Source organism: Centroberyx affinis, unplaced genomic scaffold (assembly GCF_046629955.1).
Source record: "Centroberyx affinis isolate AG114_WGS23_722 - 3 ecotype Tasmania unplaced genomic scaffold, CSIRO-AGI_Caff_v1 ptg001355l_1, whole genome shotgun sequence".
NCBI classification, from domain to species: Eukaryota; Metazoa; Chordata; class Actinopteri; order Beryciformes; family Berycidae; genus Centroberyx; species Centroberyx affinis.
This window is the reverse complement of record NW_027279846.1, coordinates 71593-90397: the sequence shown is the minus strand read 5'-3', so window position 1 is coordinate 90397 and position 18805 is coordinate 71593. Positions and strand designations below refer to the sequence as shown.

General features: G+C 42.1%; 1 protein-coding gene across 1 annotated transcript in view; it reads right to left on the bottom strand.

Annotated features, from left to right (window-relative positions):
* Positions 1 to 3505, bottom strand: part of LOC139649487 (pleckstrin homology domain-containing family A member 5-like) — a gene marked incomplete at its 3' end in the record, with an annotated part of 55841 nt that extends 52336 nt beyond the window's left edge. The window contains exons 1-3 of the mRNA XM_071525902.1: positions 3414 to 3505; positions 3246 to 3322; positions 2261 to 2318 (exon numbers count right to left, since the gene is read on the bottom strand). Coding sequence (XP_071382003.1) covers positions 2261 to 2318; positions 3246 to 3322; positions 3414 to 3505 — 227 coding nt within the window. The remainder of the gene's footprint in view (positions 1 to 2260; positions 2319 to 3245; positions 3323 to 3413) is intronic.
* Between the last annotated feature and the right edge of the window lie 15300 nt (positions 3506 to 18805).

Below are 18805 nucleotides of genomic sequence, written 5' to 3'. Positions count from 1 at the left end.
ATTTTGTGTCTACAGAAAACAGTCCAAAGAAGCCAGCCTGTGGCAGCCTCTGTCATGCCTAGGCCATCTCTGGTCACTATACTGATGGTGATGTCACATCAGGTGGTATGGTCCTACATTCTTTGGGTCAAACCAAGGTCAGCCTCTCCCTCTCAGAGTCCACCGTCTGTGAAGAGTTTGAAAGCATCCCTCTCTGGCACCTTCTAACTGTTTACACTGGATCAACATGTTGTTGTCCCCCACAATGAAATCGGGGGAGGGACTATGGATCGGCCCCAGTCCATCCGCCTGTCATGCACAATATCTCAGATGCATGATTAGATTTTGACAAAACTTTAGGGAATGATGCGTCATTCCTCCGTTGCTGCATTTTCAAAATTACACGGATTGACCTAAGGGGGGCCAAGTTAAGTTCAGCTCTGTAAGTGGGCACAACTATGGAGAGGGCAAGTCTGAATTCCATTATTCAGTTTACATTATGATAATTTCATGTCACCTGTTCTGTATACATACATATGTCTTCTCTCTGCAATCTGCAGAGGGGGGGAAGGAGTGTCAAGTCTCTTTGCGACAGCTGACATAAAATACTACTACAAGACTCAAGGGGTAGCCAAAGTCATTAAGTTTCAAATTCTGCCGGTAGTAGAGTTAAATGAAATAAATGGGAATGGTGCATCTCATTGCTCCATTCTGGCATTTTGTAAATTGTAAGGATTGGCCTAAAGGGGCGGGCGCTATAACATTTGTTTACTTGCTTGACTATGTGTCGCGTAATTTCTCAGATACTGCTGGTAAGATGATTGAACTTGATTAAACTTGGGGGCATGATGCATCTCACCACTGTCTTTTAGCATTTTCAAATGCCAACTGTTACAGCTATTACAAAAAAAAAAAAAGTATACATATTGGTTCCTGACAGAGACTGCATCACTCATGGGAAACAACATGTTTACTGTTGCCTTGTTTGTAACTTGTTTTATAGACTACGTTACCATGTTATGGGGCTGTGGCACAGTGTTCAATTAATGAATGTGGTCGCCTGAGTCTGTTTTGCACTGGGGAGTTAGTGATTTAGTACTGGAATATCAAATTACTGTCTTTCAGTTGTACTGCCTGGCAGCCTGCCACATGAAGCTCCTCAAATTCATGAGGAAGTCAAAGAAGGAGAGAGGATTCAGTGAGGATAATAAGGCATAATATTCTAAATTCTTAGCCTGCATATTGCAATGTCTTCAATCATACTCTAGAAGCATTCATGTATTTTGGCAAAGAAGTGCATCTGAGGCTAAAATGCCTATACCTGCTGTGTGAGAGAAATATTTCATTGGGACATGCAAAATAACAAAATATTTCATCTCATCTCCTTGGATTTAACACATTCTGAGCAGCAGCAGATGATGAATCAGTGCTGTCTGAATGACAGTCCTTGTGATCGCTTTTGATTAGGCCCATGTATCAAGCTACCATGGAGGAGAGAGAGGGAAAATGTGAAATACAGTTCAAAGACTAAGCAACATACTACTGATGTAGCTCATGTAGATCCTGGTCTGCTTCAAACAGAGGGGCAAACGTTGAAGAAACCAAAGTGTTCATGTGTCTTAGTGGACACGGAGGATATGTCACATTTTCTCTTGCCCACACAGCCACAACAAATGGGATGTGATATTCAAACAAAGTAAGGGGTAATTTAAATATGAAGCCTCTTCAAATCCTGTAATAGGTTGGCATGTTACTTGGAAATATTTTCCAGTGTCTAATCAAGACAAGCATCATTTCAAACTGTGAGTAGACCATATAACTGAAACAGTGGGAATAACTGGCAGAAAAAAAGAACACTTCGTACTTTAGTTCAGCTCTCTAAGTGGGGGGCTCAACTATGGGGAGGGCAAGTCTGGATAAATAAAAAATGGCTTGCAAGAAGACAGCAACCACACTTGGCCCACCGTCTGTCTATTTGTACAAAGTCCCTGTGTAATCATTAACTTTTGTGATATACTGTACGCAAATAAGGAGTAAAGGTTCCAACTTCACAGCCAGGCACTATTTCTGTTGGAGTTGGATGGGCTATTAATTTGTGGGGGGGGGGGGGAATTAAATACATTTCCTGTTTACAACTAAGGTGAGCTCTAGTCATGGTGGTATTCAAAGTGGGAGTGTTTTGAATTCAAATCCATGTTGCCTGATGTATGGTCTAAAGTTATGACAGGGGGTGGGGGGGGGTGGTGGTATGGGAGTGTGGGGGGGGGCTTTTCAGACTCACTTGATAAAGCACCGCGCTCCCTCGAAAGTATATCCTTCTTCCCATCCAGTCGGTAGGTCTGTGTAGGGGGGTTGGACAAAAACACATGAACACACAGAGCGGCGGAGCAAACAGATGGAGTGTGTGTTAAATGAACTAACGTGATGCCTTGCCAGCTGTCAGCTTGCACGTTGAGATGCAGCGGCCACTAAAAAACATCAGTGGGTGCGCTCTGCAGTGACTTTTGGTTATCGAGGAGGCTGGCACCGTTAGTTACATCGAAACGTCACTAGAATTGAATGCGTTGCGCGGCATGCAAGTGAGCAAATTTCACCATACAACAAATAGGTAGAATTTAAAAACACATATAGGTTCCTACGAAATCGCTTGCAGGGGTGAGGTAGAGCAAGCTAATTTTGTAGATTTATAGCTAACGTTTACTAGCTCTTTAATCCACCGCAGCTGTTGCTTGGTACCTGTCAAATCAGTGATCATGCTGCCGCTCCAGAGGAGCTGGTTAGTGGGCTGGTAAGCTCTGGCTAACACTAGCGACCTAGCCAAGTTGACCAGCTAGCTATCAGGTGAACTAGATGCTATTAGTTTGTTCCAAGAAAAATAAATACCTTCGAAATTAATTCCCATGTTTGTAGCTGTTAATAAAACAGACATATAGCGTATCTTTAAATCGTCGTCTTATTAAAGTTCACAAGACTGCAACGTCCATCAACTCGCCAACTTCACTGACTGACCAACTTGAAGAAGATCACCGGGTAGTGGCACGAGCCCGGGCGGGCAGAGGTGGGCACGAGAGGACTCACTTTTCACAGCACGAGCGCCAAAGCCCACTCATGCATCAGAAATCACAGCATGGTTTTTAGTCTCAGTCACAGCCTCGCTATGTGTGGTAAGTATTTGGTTTGAAATACGGACGGTTTATATGATGCGTATAGACATGCAAGCCGTAAAACATAATAGACAAACTTGACTGCCGTAAGTGACACCTTACCTGGAGTTTTTCTGTGCCCAGTTATTACTGCCTCGCCACTTACTGGATGCAACCAGGTTGTACTCTTGGCTTCTTCGCTGTTGAGAAAGGGAAATGCATTACACGATGAGTTTGTTCGAATTAGAAACGGATAGAAATGCCTTAAACCATTTTTCAATAGATAATTACTTAACGAAGAAGACACGTCCATCCCGAGTAACCCCATAACTCCAGGAAGAAGGGAGACAAGAAATCCACTCGGGTTGTAGATCCGCCGCCATGTCTGGCAATACTGTATGGCAATCGCGCGTCTCCGCTCTCGCAGCGCGTACACGGAAACCTTGGCAACGGCGGATGGTTGAGAGGAGGGCAAAAGCCCAGGGGGAGTCCAGGTACAGTAGTTTCATTTTGTCTGATTGATCGGTTAATTAATCAGACAGATTATGAAAAATAATTATTTTATTTTGTCTGAAATTGCATTCAGACCAATGCACTTAAAATGTTCAATCGGCTTGGTTAAAAAAATTATTAGGGCTTTACGTTGTCAGACATAATGCCACTGAGTGGTCTGTTTGAGAACTATGTGTTTGTTTATTATTTCATTGTGGCTTTATTATTGTTGTCTTATCTGTAATGGTTGTGGATGCAAATTGTTTTAAACAGAGGACACTCAGTGTGTAAACAAACACACACACAGACACACACAGAGACACACACACACTTCCAACACTACCTTTAGATGCTTGGTCTCCGCCTCCTGTCATTGTGCAGTAAAACTGCAGTGTCAGCCTTTCACACCATACAAAGACAAGTCATCCAACACCTCTGTGCCTGGCCTGTTTGTTGGCATTGTGTTGCATTGTGTCCTGGACACATGGTAGGCCACTGCTTTCTAAGGGGGCTGGTTGTGGTGGGAGGCTAACCCTATCTGCCAACTGCTAGGTCATCCGCCTTGGTGAATGAGAAGAGGGGAAGCTAATCGAGCCACCGATGTCTCGCTTGTTCGGATTTCAAACATTGAGCCTATTGTATCCTACTTACCTGGGGCAGATTGGCACAGCATTCTGGTAACCTGGCCGACAAAAGAGTTGCTTGTTTCTTTCAGCTAGTAAGACACTGGGGCATGACAAGAATGGCAACAATATTCAGCAAAGCTGAGCTTGGTGTGCCCTTCTGATTAGCCTTTTATTGATTTGAGAGGGAGTGCAGAAGCAATGCTGCAAAATGCACAACTCGACACAAATGTGGTCCCCAACCTTTTGGTCAAATCCATGAAAAGATTTTGAAAATTCTGATTATTTTTGAGAGATTAAGGTATCTTTTTAAAGAGTGAAGTTTCATACCCTACTCCCCCAGCTTTCCCTTCTTGTTTTAATCCTGTGCAAAACTTACATGATCAAGGTCAATTAGGGTGGAATTGGTTGGATCAAAGCCTGATACTATCTGTACGTGCTCGTATACCCGTGGGATCTGAAGGTGAGGTAGTGTCTGAAAGGCAAGGTCCCCGCTTCTCATTTTTCCAATGAAAGACTCAAAGTCTTATCAATGGGCCTTTTTCTTACCATTCTTAGCTTTCAAAACAGAAAGGGGAAAAATACAGGCACTCTTTCTTGTGCCTGATAGGATTATGAGCTAACCTGAAACTTGACACACAAAGCGCTAAGAGAAGCAGAGAAGTCTCCGGTAATGAAGTACCTCACTACTACAAGCATTAAGTTAATATTATATAGTATAAAGGCTACAGTCTACTTTGAAAGTTGTTTTTAGAAAAAACCAAGAAACCATGTATAACAAAGTTGTGCTTATGGAAGCACTTGTTACTATCCAATTTCCCATTAACAGATTTTTTCAGGGGATCCTGGGTTACAAGGTTGATTGAAAAGTTCACAGCTGCACTGGTCAATATTAGAGTTTGGATGGACTTTTATTCCAAGGCCTGGCAGTATTGACATAACTGAAAGTCCAACACTCTGGGTCTATTCGTCAGTGATTCTTCTTTTGGCAGCAGCAGACATTTCTCAAGTACAGTCCACAGTTGCCTGGATCCAGTTTTGGGGTGAACAATACATGCTTGACTCTTCTAGCCAATCATCAGCACTGAAGCAATCCTATCTGACTGAATACCATTTAGTTTAAGTGAAGGCCTAAATGACAAAATATATACAAAAAAAGACACAGATGGTGCTTTATGTGATACTCATAAACTCCCTGCAACAGCATCGTGTGAAGAAATAGGAAACGGAAATAAACGGAGAACAAACCAAACAGAGTGATGAAGCAGATCTGGAGCCAGCAAGGCCTTGACCCCTGCAGATTTGTTCCAGCTGTTTACTCATTTTGCCAGGCACTGATTTTTCTGGCTTCCACAAAATGTCACACTATCCTTAACTACAGCTTTGGTGATAATGTGATCGGCCTACATGATGCTCTGTGATCCAATTCAAAATTGACTCAGCAGAGCCTTTAAAGGACCAGGCATCTTGCAATATTTTCTTGCTGTTTGCCAAGAGTAGTCCACTGTATACCCTAGACATATGTTAGTGCTGGAAGAGTAACAGAATAGAGAATAATTGAATAACAATGGAACCAGCTACACAAAGAATCTATTTATATGCACCAAACATTAATAAATGTCCTTATTTGAATACAATTAAAGAAGACTCAGGGTCTGAATAAGTAAAAGAGTGAGAGAGAATAATTATGAAGAGCATGTAGTGTTGTGTCTGGTTGACATTGTGCAACGCATTCTTACATAATTGCACCATGCTCTGAAAGAGGAGGGCTCTGTTCAGCGACACAGGCCAGACTTGAGGCATCAGAATGTAATTAATGGTTGCATATTATCAAGCAGCTGTTGGAGAGCTTTGTTCTGGTGCCAGCTCAGCAGTAACCCAGTGCCTGTCTGTGCTAGGTAAGAGGGAGGACTCCCTTCTAAGACTGGAGCCACTCTGCATCTGTGCAGACCTCTCATCTGCAGGAATCAAAGGACTGCGCAGATGCAGTCGTCTTCCACCCTAAACACAATGTTTTAAAATGAGTGTGAGTGTGAGTGTGGGCACTTTTATTCCACTGCCACCTAACTAGTGAGAGGTAGTCAGTTACGAAAGTTCAAGTTCAAGCTTGTTTATTTATATAGCCCTTGATCACAAGCATGTCTCAGATTACTTTACAGAGAATGAGCCTAACTAAATCTAACATCAAAAATCTGTGGTGAACAAAATTATATAGGACAAACATAGCAAAAAGCAGCCTCAGGTGAGATAGCCTCAGGTGGGCAATTTTCAGCCCACTGTACAGTCTATAACAGTTGAGAAAAAACTGGGCACAATGACCTCCTATGGTATATCCCATTCTTTACACATTGTTCAATGATGTGAACATGATTCAGTCCCCTGTGCTTCTCCGGTTTCAACACACAGTATCATTTGACTGGCATGCGTAACCCACAAACCAACACAGCTATTAGGGTCAGTCAAGTCAGCAGGCGAGGGTAATAGGCAACATTGGAAAAATGGTATCACACTTAATTCAGTTGTAGAAGTATGTGGCAGAAGTATGCAGTAGTAGCAGTACAGATGATGGGTCTATGGGTCACTGTGTTTTGAAAGTTTGCGGAAAAAAAATGATAGAGAGCCCAATTCAGTCTAGTCCTCACAAGTCACCTCTGAATCATTAGACATGCTTCCCTGAATCATTGTTAGTCACAGCCTGAGAAAAACCCAACCCACAAATGGCTCTCCCTTCCACACAATGATGACCTCATTGGATCCATAGCTTTTTTGGGTGCAGTCCAAATGTTTTTCTTTCCAGGTTTTATGAGATTTCCACCAGTGATATGTGTCATTAAGACTATGAGTGAGTGGGTGCTCTATTTTGTAATTAGGGAATCTTATAAGTGGTTTAAGTCAGCTCTGAAATGATAGAGAGAGGAAATTAGACTAGATTTATATTGCAGCTCTGCTGTGGCAAAGCTATCAGGCAAAGCTTATTTTCCCCAGACCTATTTGGTTTTACTTAACTATGGAGAGTAAAAACAGAGCTGAAATTGTATTCAGTGTGATAGTTTATTCATATTTCAGTATTGAAATGGTAGACTGAGCTACTTCCCATAGAGCTAAGTTCAAGTCACAGGTTAGGAGAGAGATCCCAGCCATAAGACAAACAGAAAAGGTCATATCACATGGGACAGTATAGGGCTATAGGCGAAGGCCAAAGCTCAACAGCCCTCTCAAGATTCATGCATCTGTTAAATATCTAAACATAAAGAATACTGAGTAAAGTCATAATGTGACTTTATTCTGTAGACCTTACGTATGTGTTTTCTTTAGGGAATATTGTTCAATTAGTTCAGACAAGGAACTTTGTGTATACATTATGAAATGAACCTTCTTCATTCCAACTCTCTCTGCCTCATAAACTACATTATTAATTGCTATCTATACTCCTTAGTAAGCACCACATAGTGCAACTGTAAATGCACTGGACTTTGACTCATCCACACATAACATGAGCGGGTTGCATATTGATCGCAGTCTGGCATCATTACTTAAAGACCCCTCTGTGGCATTTAAGTAATGGAGTAGATGATTAATTAAAATGTAGGACTGCTTAACATTGATCAGCGTCTTTAGCTCCTCTTTGGCATAATACATAAATAACCTGTCATGGGTGTGATCCCCCAATATGCTCATTAAGGCTCATCAGATGTGCTGACATCACAAATCCTGACATGCGGCTCCTTGTGGCTTCATCTTCATGAGTGCAAATCTATGCCTTCACCCTGCAGTATATTTATGCTTAAGTAGCAGATTATAGATCAGTCCCAGGAGAACTACTTCAGGCCAAGTGCTAGTTTAACGTTAATGTGGCGTTCCAAAGGCAGGATTATCTGGCCCTATGGGAGTGGATGGGACTCTGTTAACCCAGGCCCGCTGTAGAGATCTTAACTCCCTGAACTGATGTAGGCATTAATTCAAGTGTGAATGTGAAACCAACAATTACTATAGGTATTCGATATGAATAGAAACAGTATCAGCCTTTTCCACAGAAGTTGATGACGTGTATGACGTGTAACCACAACATCTGTTTGGTTCTGCAATATTCAGGATGTCTCAGTATGCAGTCCTCCCCTGTTGACACACATATCCTGTGTCTGATGGGAAAGCAGAGCAGTGTGACAAACAGGTCATGAGTATCTTCTCAGGGCAGCCAGGGTCATGTGAGCGAGGACAGTAAGAAAGGCACTGATCCAGGAATACTCCTATATGGCAGACAGCAAGAAGTCCTCACGGACAACACTGACATTCCCACATGATCCCGGAGTTTGGAACAAACACAAAGAATCAGTGAATTTTCTTTAATTAACTTATCAACAAACCCTCTCACTCTATTTACTAACTACTGTCGTATTCACAGACAACTTTCTAACACAACTTTCTAAATAAAATTTGCTTATGAATGAAGGAAAATACTCCTATCTTTATAGCTGTATTGGATGAGATCTACTTTGGAAATCAAAAGGATGTACACATTGATAGATGTGATCCAGTCATATCCAACACAGCAAAAGGAAAAGCCATGTGCACAGAATATTAAGTTTAGATGTGTAGGAAATGAATCATAAGAATCACATAAGTAGTTTTACATGCTGAATCAGCCTAATGGATTTTTTTTTACTTATGTTCTCTCAACTGGTGGCCTTGAAAAAATGTAAACACGAGCAATATACCTCATTCCAAAATACCTATCCCACTATCCAGTTGAGATGGAGTAATTTCCAAGCCCTTGAAGTTCAAATTAAACATTCCAAAAACTGCAGGAAACATATGACCTAGCCTTTGACGAGGCAGTACACATATTTATGTATGAACATCTGCTCTGCTTGGGGCTATTTGTGCCCTGGAGTTTTAACATTCAAGGTCATGCAAAAACTGCAAGATCTGCACGACACTTTGCATGATCACAGTACCATTATTTGTTCAATCAGTTCCTTATTGGTCTTGGATGGAAAGTTGTTTTTTGGCACCTCTTTTCCTTGGGGGGTATTTCTTCATCGTCATCATTCTGAAGTCCTACAAGAAACACTATAGAACAGCTATTGTGAAATCCTGGATTTCATCACAAAATAAGTCACCCTCTTAGTCTCCATAAATGATTCCTGAGTGTTAGTTCTTGTAAATGTCTGCTGTGTTTGTGTGCTCAGTCATGCTCTTCAGATGAGTGTGTGTGTACGTGGGGAGTGTACAGAGTCGATTCAGAGAAACTGCGCGAGTTACATCCACTCAAGCAAAAGTCTCTCTGCCACAGCAGCGCCTGTTTTTTTGGGTTTTTTTTTTTTTTTTTTACAACCCGACCCACATCCTCCAGCACGGAGTAAATGAGTTCGCTACTGAGACAGAGACAGAGAGACAGACAGAGATAGAGAGAGATAGAGACAGAGAGAGAGATCTGAGTGGGAGAAGCTCTGCCTCCTTTTTAATTTTTATTTTCTTTATGAGACCCCTTACTATTCTATAGTAACTCCCTAAAAGGACGGATCTGCCTTTGATCAATGAAGTGTGCAGTTAGGATCCATAGCAGCATACAGCCCACTATCATGTTATGTAGACTTGTTGTGCAAGCATTTAATGTCCTACTGAAAATGATCTGTCCTTAGAGACCTCATAAGTCTTGCAGTATATTGTATGTTAATAAAAACAACCCAAGCAATACAGGGGCTTTTCAGTCAATCCACAGATAAGCCATTGCTAAAACTCCCGCACAATGTGTTCATTCACTGGAATATGCCCCTCAGAATAAAAATAAACATGGGTCACAGGTTCAGATGGGAAACGTAAGAGTTTAATAGAACATTGCAGCTCCAAATATGTTGGCGTCAGGCATGAGGACATGTATATCTGATGGTATTCATAGGTACAGTTCCACGTTTATTATAAATTATTATGAACCCTGTCAGTCATATAAGAAAATTGTCTCGTGCCACAATGTTTTTTTGGCACATGGCATTGAAATGATATCTGTGATGTGTTGCTGTAGTAATTACCACTGTGTGTGTGGAAGGAGGAAGCGTCTGCTGAATGAGGAATCTCAACGCCCCCTCTTGTCTTAATGCCAGACAGGATTACAGAAACTCTGGATTGAGATCTCAACCTCTCAACTCTCCCACAGAAAACAATACATTCTGGATCTCATATCAGACTGCATTCCGTTAGCTGGTACAAACCAGAGATGAACAAAAAATGAAAAGCTTCTCTCCTATTTCAGTCTAGAAGATAATTGGTGGTTTATTTTGCTTGTGTTGTCGAGTGCTCATTGTGCTGAATCATTGAGACAGCTTATGGCGTTTACCTCCCACTCTACACCTGTTCAGGTGCAGTGAGTTCATTGGATTCCATGTGAATATCGAATACAGAGCTCCCCACTAAATCAAACGCAAACAAATAACACAAAACACTTACCTATAGTAGAGCCATATGGCAAGCTGACCAGCGTCAGCAACAGAAAAAGGGCTGGGGTAGTAAATTGGCTCTGAATCGATGAGTGGGAGTGATGGGTTGTGGGAAAGCTGAGCTCATTTCCTCTCTAGTCAGGGTGCAGTAAGCTTAAGGGTAGTATATCAACATTCAGACAGAATGACATTCAGGCATTTACCGTACATATCACACAGAGCATGTAAAGCATGGTTTGTGCTCACCATAGAGGGATGTCTTTTCTAAAAAAAAATAAAGATAAAAATATCAATAGTGCAAGTAACATTTTAATCATACATAATTACACAGCATTTCACCATATTCCTATCAGCATAAGATTCTTATCCCTTGATATCCCTTGCAGAGTTCCATGAGAGGGTGCCACAGTATGTTTGTGTGTGTCTGTGTATGTGTTAGTTTGCATCTGTGTTAGTCTGTGCTGTGGTTGGAGAAGCAGTAGGGCACAGCTGAGTCCTGTGGAGAGGTTGTGTGTGGGCCACTAAACATGTCCTGTGTGTTGAGCACTGTTGGGCATGCCTGGCCATCTGCCTTCCATACCAGAAGGCTGAGGGATAGCAGGCAGGGGAAAGGGAAGAGTTTCTTGTGGCAGCTTCCCTGATCAATGAGTATTGATTCCCCACTTATCTCAAATGCAGCCCGGCTGATGGGATGTCACACATCCCCCCTTCTGCAGTGAGGGGAGAGAGATGGAGAGATGTCAGCAGGGTAAACGCTGTGCTGTGACTGGAAGACACTGCATTAAAAACACACAAGCACAAACACACATATTGGTAGTGTTGAGCAGGCACACACCTAGGCAGTCAGGAAGACAGACAGACAGATACACAGGCTGGCAGACAGATAGACATACACATCCACACTCAGAAATGCACAGACATGTACACACACACACACACACACACACACACACACACACACACACACAAAAGGACACACAAACACAATGACTTCAGCCAGGTATACCTTCTTAAACATTACTGAGTGTGACCTTTTTCAGACTGGACTCCTCCAAACTCTTATGGACTGTTATCCCCTTGCTATCCACTTCTCCCTCCATCTCTAACCCTCCTCCCTCTGTTGATCTCACTCTCTCTCATTGCAGGCAGACAATTAATCAGTGCTTTGTCGGCTGGATGGCACGCGTTCACTGCAGCTGCTGTGCTCAGCAGAAAGGTAAAATAAATAAAGGGAGCGCTTGCCCTCTAAACTAAGGGCCACATGGACAGATGGATGGTTGACCAGACTGCTTTAATGGCTGCTGCTTTGGTGACAATGTCCCTATTCAAAGACTTGTGGGATGTCACACTGGTCATCAGGCTGCCTTTCCATTAATGGACCAACAGACAGGTGACAGAAAAGGTTAATGTCACACAGGTAGAGTTACTGTGGAGGAATGGTAATATGGTACATGCAGCACAATGATCCTATTTGACAAGTGATGATAAGGCAGCAGTAGGAGCATGAGTACACAGACATGCATGCACACATGCAAATGTGCACACTCTCTCTAGCCCAGAGATCAAAGGGCTCACTAACAGAAAACTTTAGGGGGAGTAGGAGGGTGGGGGAGTTCTGCTATAGAAGTGCCTGCATGAGCTTTCGTGCTGTGAATATTGAACATCCACCAATATATCACTTGTCCCTGTCTCCTGCTCTAACATTTACATATGCATCCAATCATAATTCCTCAGAATGAGGACATATTTTGATCTGTTCCCCTGACTAGTCATTACTATATGGAGAGTTGCATGGTGACCACACCCCAGTGGCCCCTAGAAAATCTACAGGAATGCTACAGGATTTTGCCAAAAGCCAAAAATGCACAATTAACTTGCCACACAGTGAAGGGCACGCCATAAACAGTGTCATTACAAACACATAAATCGCAACAAGCCAAGGCATGAAAATGAGTTAGAATTGTAACTACAGTTCTATGAATTCTGAATGACCACCAGAGGCAGTGTTAAACACTGGGTAATATTGTCCTCCTCACACATAGGTCGACAAATTCTATATAACAATGTCAAACATGACCACTGATGATATAGGGCACAACAGCCATTACATTTGCCAGTGTTATTAGGGAGCCTCTTCTACTAGAATCTTCTCAGCAAGCTTCCAAGTGACTGTGATCTGGAATTTTCGGGCCAAAAACATGAAAAGGAGTTCTGTGAATCTGCACTCGATTGCTCTTCCTCAGCGACCAGGATGTGTGTCTCAGTAAACTGAAATTGAATTGCAAGAACTGAATTTGAATTACGAGAACTGAATTTGAATTGTGAGAACTGAATACAGTTTCAGAGCAAATTAATTCAATTTCATAATATTACATTCAGTTTCAAGTTTATTGGAATTCAGTTTCAAACTAATAAATTCAATTTCAAATGTTATTCAGATTCAGTTTTTCAATGCAATTATTCAAGGTAAACAATACAAATTCAAATTAGGTGATTCAAATTCAGTTTTTTAATGCAATTATTCAAGTTGAGCAATTCAAATTCAAATATAAATAATTCAATTTCAGTTTCTAGTGACGCATATTTCTGCCCATAGCAACGCTTGCAAAGCAGGCCAGGCTATGTTAAACCGGCCAGTGGTCCACTGGCAGAGAGAGATGAAGGATGCGTTGGATTCTTTCTCGGGGGTCAGGAGAGAGCTCTGTTGCCCTAGAGACAGACTGGCCAGATTCAAATGTTTCATCATCTAAAACATTCTCTGAAAACCCGGCTCCGGCAGGTAGAGAAATAGCATCTACATTATCGTCCTCATCTTCATGAACAGAGAGAGCATTGCCATTCTCAAAAGTAATCTCAAGACTGCCAGCTGCAGCTTACAACTGCGTAGACGGCCGGAGAAAGGCTCTGTATCGCGAGTTCCAGTGTCAGAGAGGAGAGGGTCTTTCTCCCCTGCGGTGTCACTGAGTAGCCAAGCAAGGAAATCCACCCTCCTCTCCGATGTTGTCTTCTGGAGACACCGACAGTGTGCACACAATCCAGGTTGGGTAATGGCAGCCATGGACCATGCCCAGACAAACGAGACAGGAGTCGTGGATATTTGTTTTGGCTATGGTGTATCCACAGTCGACTTGTCCCTGGCCCGCTTATCTCTCTACTTCGTCTCAACTAACGTGTAGAAGAATAGCCATGGTATTCAAGTAAGCTTGAAGCTAAACACTCACAAACAACACCCAAAGGTGGCAGCACGCTCACCAACCTACAGGACAGTGACGTTGAATAGTTTTGCTGGCTAGTTAGCTACTCTTCAAATCATTGTGAGGGGTTGCCTCTGCAAGATGAAGACCAATTTAATTGTATGGGATGAGGATGGTGACATACCTGACGCAACAGGTGATATCCCTGGAGGGCGGAGCCTCCTGCGTCACCATCTCCATCAGCCTATTAAAATAGGCTTGATTAGAAGGGTCTTCAGGTGGGTCTTGTGAGGACGCGATCCCCCGTAGGTGTGTTGTACTGGGTGAACTGACTGAAAGGGAACATTAATTTAAAATGACACACTTTGTTTATTATTTATGTATTTCTTCTGATCTTCACATGAACTTCTCAGTTTTAAATTTTTTTGCTCATTTGTGGAGAGTGCCACAAAAATTACTAAAATATTTCCTACCTGATAGAACGTTAAGCAAATCATGGGGAGAGTGAAACTGGCAAAGAATCAGGGCTGAAACGATTGGAATAATTGCATTTGTGACCACCATGCAATTACAGTAGTGTCTGCAAAATGAGCTCCTTGAATCCTAATTTGCAGATCATGACTGCTGTGAAACGCAATTAATGGATTCGTGATTTAATTAGTGAGCTGTGATGAACCAGTTCCTCTGAGCTCACCGAGACAGGCTGCAATTCACTCCTTCCTGGCTCATCATATGGTCTTCTTTCAGGAAGTAAAGTAATTTTCTCTGTGAGGAATTGTAAGAGAGTATGAAAGAAACAGATTTTCATTCAAGGAAATGCTCTAAGTTTGTGCATAAATGAAGGGAAAATGGCACAAATTCATTGTAAACACATACCAATACTGGTGAGTCTTAAGTTTAAAGAGTGGAAAGGTAAATGTAGTCAGCTCCCTGAAACAAGCCAGGGATCACCTGACAGATTCAGCATAATGTCACTCTGAGAGATCTATGAGGTGATGTGGATGTCAAAACATAAGGTAAAGAGCCTATTGTTTGGAATGAGTCAGGCAGAGTGGTATGCAGAGGGCACAGAATAGCTTTGTTTTTGTAAATGGATAGGTGCCAAGGGAACACTCTGAAAAATGTGAGACAACATGATTCCCTGGAAAACTGTCATGTCCCTGCAGGTACAAGCAAGCTACATCAGGATTTTGGGGGAAAAAAGGCCTTGGTTCAGTAAAAAATGTTGTTCCCTCTAGGAATCGCTTTGTTTGAAAATGATGTGAGGGATTTTTGAGGATGTGAGAGAAGCATTTATAAACCTACAAATCCTCTATTTATCTCAGCTGTAGTCACATAAATATCTTGCATGTACTTGACTTAACCACAATGGGCGTGTGATTTGACGAAGTGATGCTGGGGAAAAATGTAAATAAGGCTGAGTTAAAACATCCTTGAGGTTATTGTGTTCTTTTACAATACAAATCCAATCAACCGCTCCAGTCCCGGGGCAGGGAGGCCTAAATATGTAAATGTTCCAATCAAACTCAATTTGGCTGGCAGATATTTACACAGTGTGAGAGGACCTGTCGGGTTGCACAATGACTCGTCGCTCTCCACTTCTACCTATTCCTGCCTCAGCCTAACAGGTGTGCAGATTGTTTGCCATAAATCATGTCCCTGCCAGATGTTGCCAAGCAACTGATTAATTAGCGGAGCCTCCGGAGTGTGCATTAGGACAGCCAGAATGGGAGAGCTTATTTCCCTCCCAGCTCTCTGGGGAGTCCACTACCTCTCTACCACTTCAGTTAAAGAGAACAATGTCTAGACTAGATGCATGAGGACTTTTAAGACAACACAGAACTTTAATTGCACCTGGAAGTGACAGGAGACAGTGGCTGTGTTTACATGCACAGAGAACTATATTCTTAACATGGTGACTAAGGTTTTGGGTCAGTGCATGTAAATGTCATAGCTCGTTAGGAAAACTCATACTCCAATTATGAGAAATCTGGTTACTCCCTTCACTTTTTGTTTTTTTCGCTGTCGCAAAGTCAGAAATGTACTCAGCTGTGGGTACATTCTAATGTCAACAACAAACATGTCAGCAAAATGTTTTTACTTTTACTATTACTAGCGCAATCACAATGTTTTTCCCCCTGTATTAGAAGTAGCCTGCTATTGCTCAGTCAAATAGGGAAGTGGGTTAATCCCTGTATGTAATCATATACAGTGTCCTTCCTTCATATTTTCTCAAAATTATGAACTGGGATGGGGAGATCTTGGCAAAAACATTGTACTGGACCTAACAGCAGTAGTGAAATTGGATTACAATTAACCTAGAAAATAATGGGTTATGAGGCAGAGTTGCAGATATTATACAGTTGATGTATTCTAATTAGCCACTTGACACCAGTTGTTCAGTTGAAGGCAGTCTCAGTGAAGCTACATTGCATAATGAAGCAGAGGCATGACTAGCAGTACATATTGATAAACCTCTTGTCACAGGGTTGTGCTGTATCATAGAGATATGTATGTTTTTCTTACTGTTAATGCTTTGCCCTCTCCCCATTCTGACACTGCTCATGGGTACTTAGATATCATTACTTCTTATAACAGTCTGTATTTTGTCCCTACTTAAATCTCACACTTCACAGGGAGCTAGGCAAGCTTTTTTCCTCCTATCTGGACTTTCTGACAGGCTGTCAGAAAGCATAAAAGGCAAAGTGTGTGCGTGCGACACCTTTTCACTCTGTTATTCACGCTTCCTGAGAGCTCCCATGGTGGTTTGCCAAGCTTATTATAAAAAGTTGAATTAGGTTTCCTGGTCATTATGTTATTTACCAATACACTGGATCTAATGCAACTCCTCCTTGTGCCTGTATTTGAGTACCTCATCAGAACTCTGATTTATTGGAGGAAACTACTTGTAGAAATAAAAAATGAAGAGCCTCAACTTTGTTCATGCATGTAGTTCTTGATCTGTCACAGACACATGGAGACAGAGATGGAGACCAGAAACGTTGTGTTTGTGCCTTGGCTGTTTTCTGCCACAAGTTGCCATATGAGTTGATAAAGCTCTCCATCTCTGTAACATGATGCTGAACCATCCTTGGCTGATGCACAGTACATCTCCAACCCTCTTTCTGCCAGTGATAGCCTGCTTCCACAGGGCAGCGGACTCCACACACACACACACACACACACACACACACACACATACACACACAGATGTTCAGCTGACTCACTCCAAACTCCATCAATTCCCGCTTGCTGCTCTTCTATAGAGTCCAATAGGAATTGGAGCTCTGATCTTTGTAAGGGACGGCTTTACTCTATATAGGTTAATATGGCTGTATGAATTAGTTGGGAGGATGGAGAGGCTATGTGAACCATGATAAAAAGCTAAATGGTCCAATTTTCCCCTGTCAGGCGGACGCACATCCCACACATCACTCTTGGCAGTCAGTGAGGCTAAAAGACACCAATTAATCTCCCATGGCTATTATGGGGCAGGGATGGCGCAGGAAATGGATGGGCAAAGCACACTGAGTGGGAAAGAGGGCATGTAATTTGCTGGGGATCACTGCACAATGGCTGGAACCAACCATAATTAAAGCTGCAGTCAGCAAAAGTTTGACAATTATGCTGTAATTTGTAACAGCAATAATTAAATTAGCATTCTTCATAAGGTGATACCTAATTGTAGCTATACCGTTCTGCATATATTGAGGTATACAGTGTATTGTACATTTCATTATAGTTAGTTCGGTCTAACACGTCAGTTGACACTGGAGTATTTTGACAAATTGCAGGGTAACTTAATGAGAATAAACCATGATAGCTCATCATGAAGTTAGCCATGTCAGCTTTTACAGATTTTTCCATCTCTGCTGCCAACAGACTGTAAAATGGTATGAATTAATAAATTTGCAATGCAAACAGGCATGAAAGAGAGACTGGTAGCATTGCTAGCGAATTAGCAGTGCCCCCGAAAGCTGGACCAAATGGATCCATGGAATTTCTGTTATTTATGTCAAACTGATTCTGTGTAACTGCAATATCTCCCTTTGGTGGGATAAGCTTTGTCTGGAGGACTTGTCACAACAGGCAGGCCCTTGCATAATGTATCCATGTATTCTATGTTTCCCATTCCTTGGGATGGATCTAGATCTGTATCATTCTCTTCATCCTGAGCTGAATAACAAATGAACATCTCTGCCTGCTGCTTTACAAAATGACTCACTGATTTCCCTTGGCTGGGATCTCTCCTAATCACCTACTGCCTACCTCTCTCTATTCACCAGCACTGCCGGAGAAAGATGACTCTGATGCCTCAACAACATGCATGCTACTGGATAGTGATTTTCTCCAACAGATGGCGATTTGCTCAGAGCTATAGCAATGTCGCTGGAATGGAACAGGAAGAATACTAAGCAGCCATGAGTTTTGATTCATTGTCTGCAAAGAGCAATATCGACAGGCTTTTAATTCCTTGCCCAGATTTCTAATTTTGTAATAAATGTGTGTGTTTTACAGTTAGAAAAAACCTTTCCCTGTTTTTCTGTTTGTTGTGGTTTCAGTAGTTTCCCCAAGTGAGTCTGGGGATTTCCCCATGATAAAGTTTTGATGGCACCCTAAAGAGGAGAGTGGAGAAGTAGAGAGAGCCGGTAAATAAAGCAATTGCTCATAATAATGAGCACATCATTATTATCTTCCTGGGCCAGCTGGCAATAAACTCTGCCAGCGTGCATGTGTGTGCCACTGTGTGTGTGTGTGTGTGTGTGTGTGTGTGTGTGTGTGTGTGTGTGTGTGTGTGTGTACGTGCGTGCACATGTGCATGTGTGCATGTGTGATAAGCGAATGCACTCGACTCCATGCACTATAATGCTGATAAACAGTCTAGATGATGTGCTACAAGCATGTGCTACAAGCATATGCTATTGAGCTTTGGTTGTCTC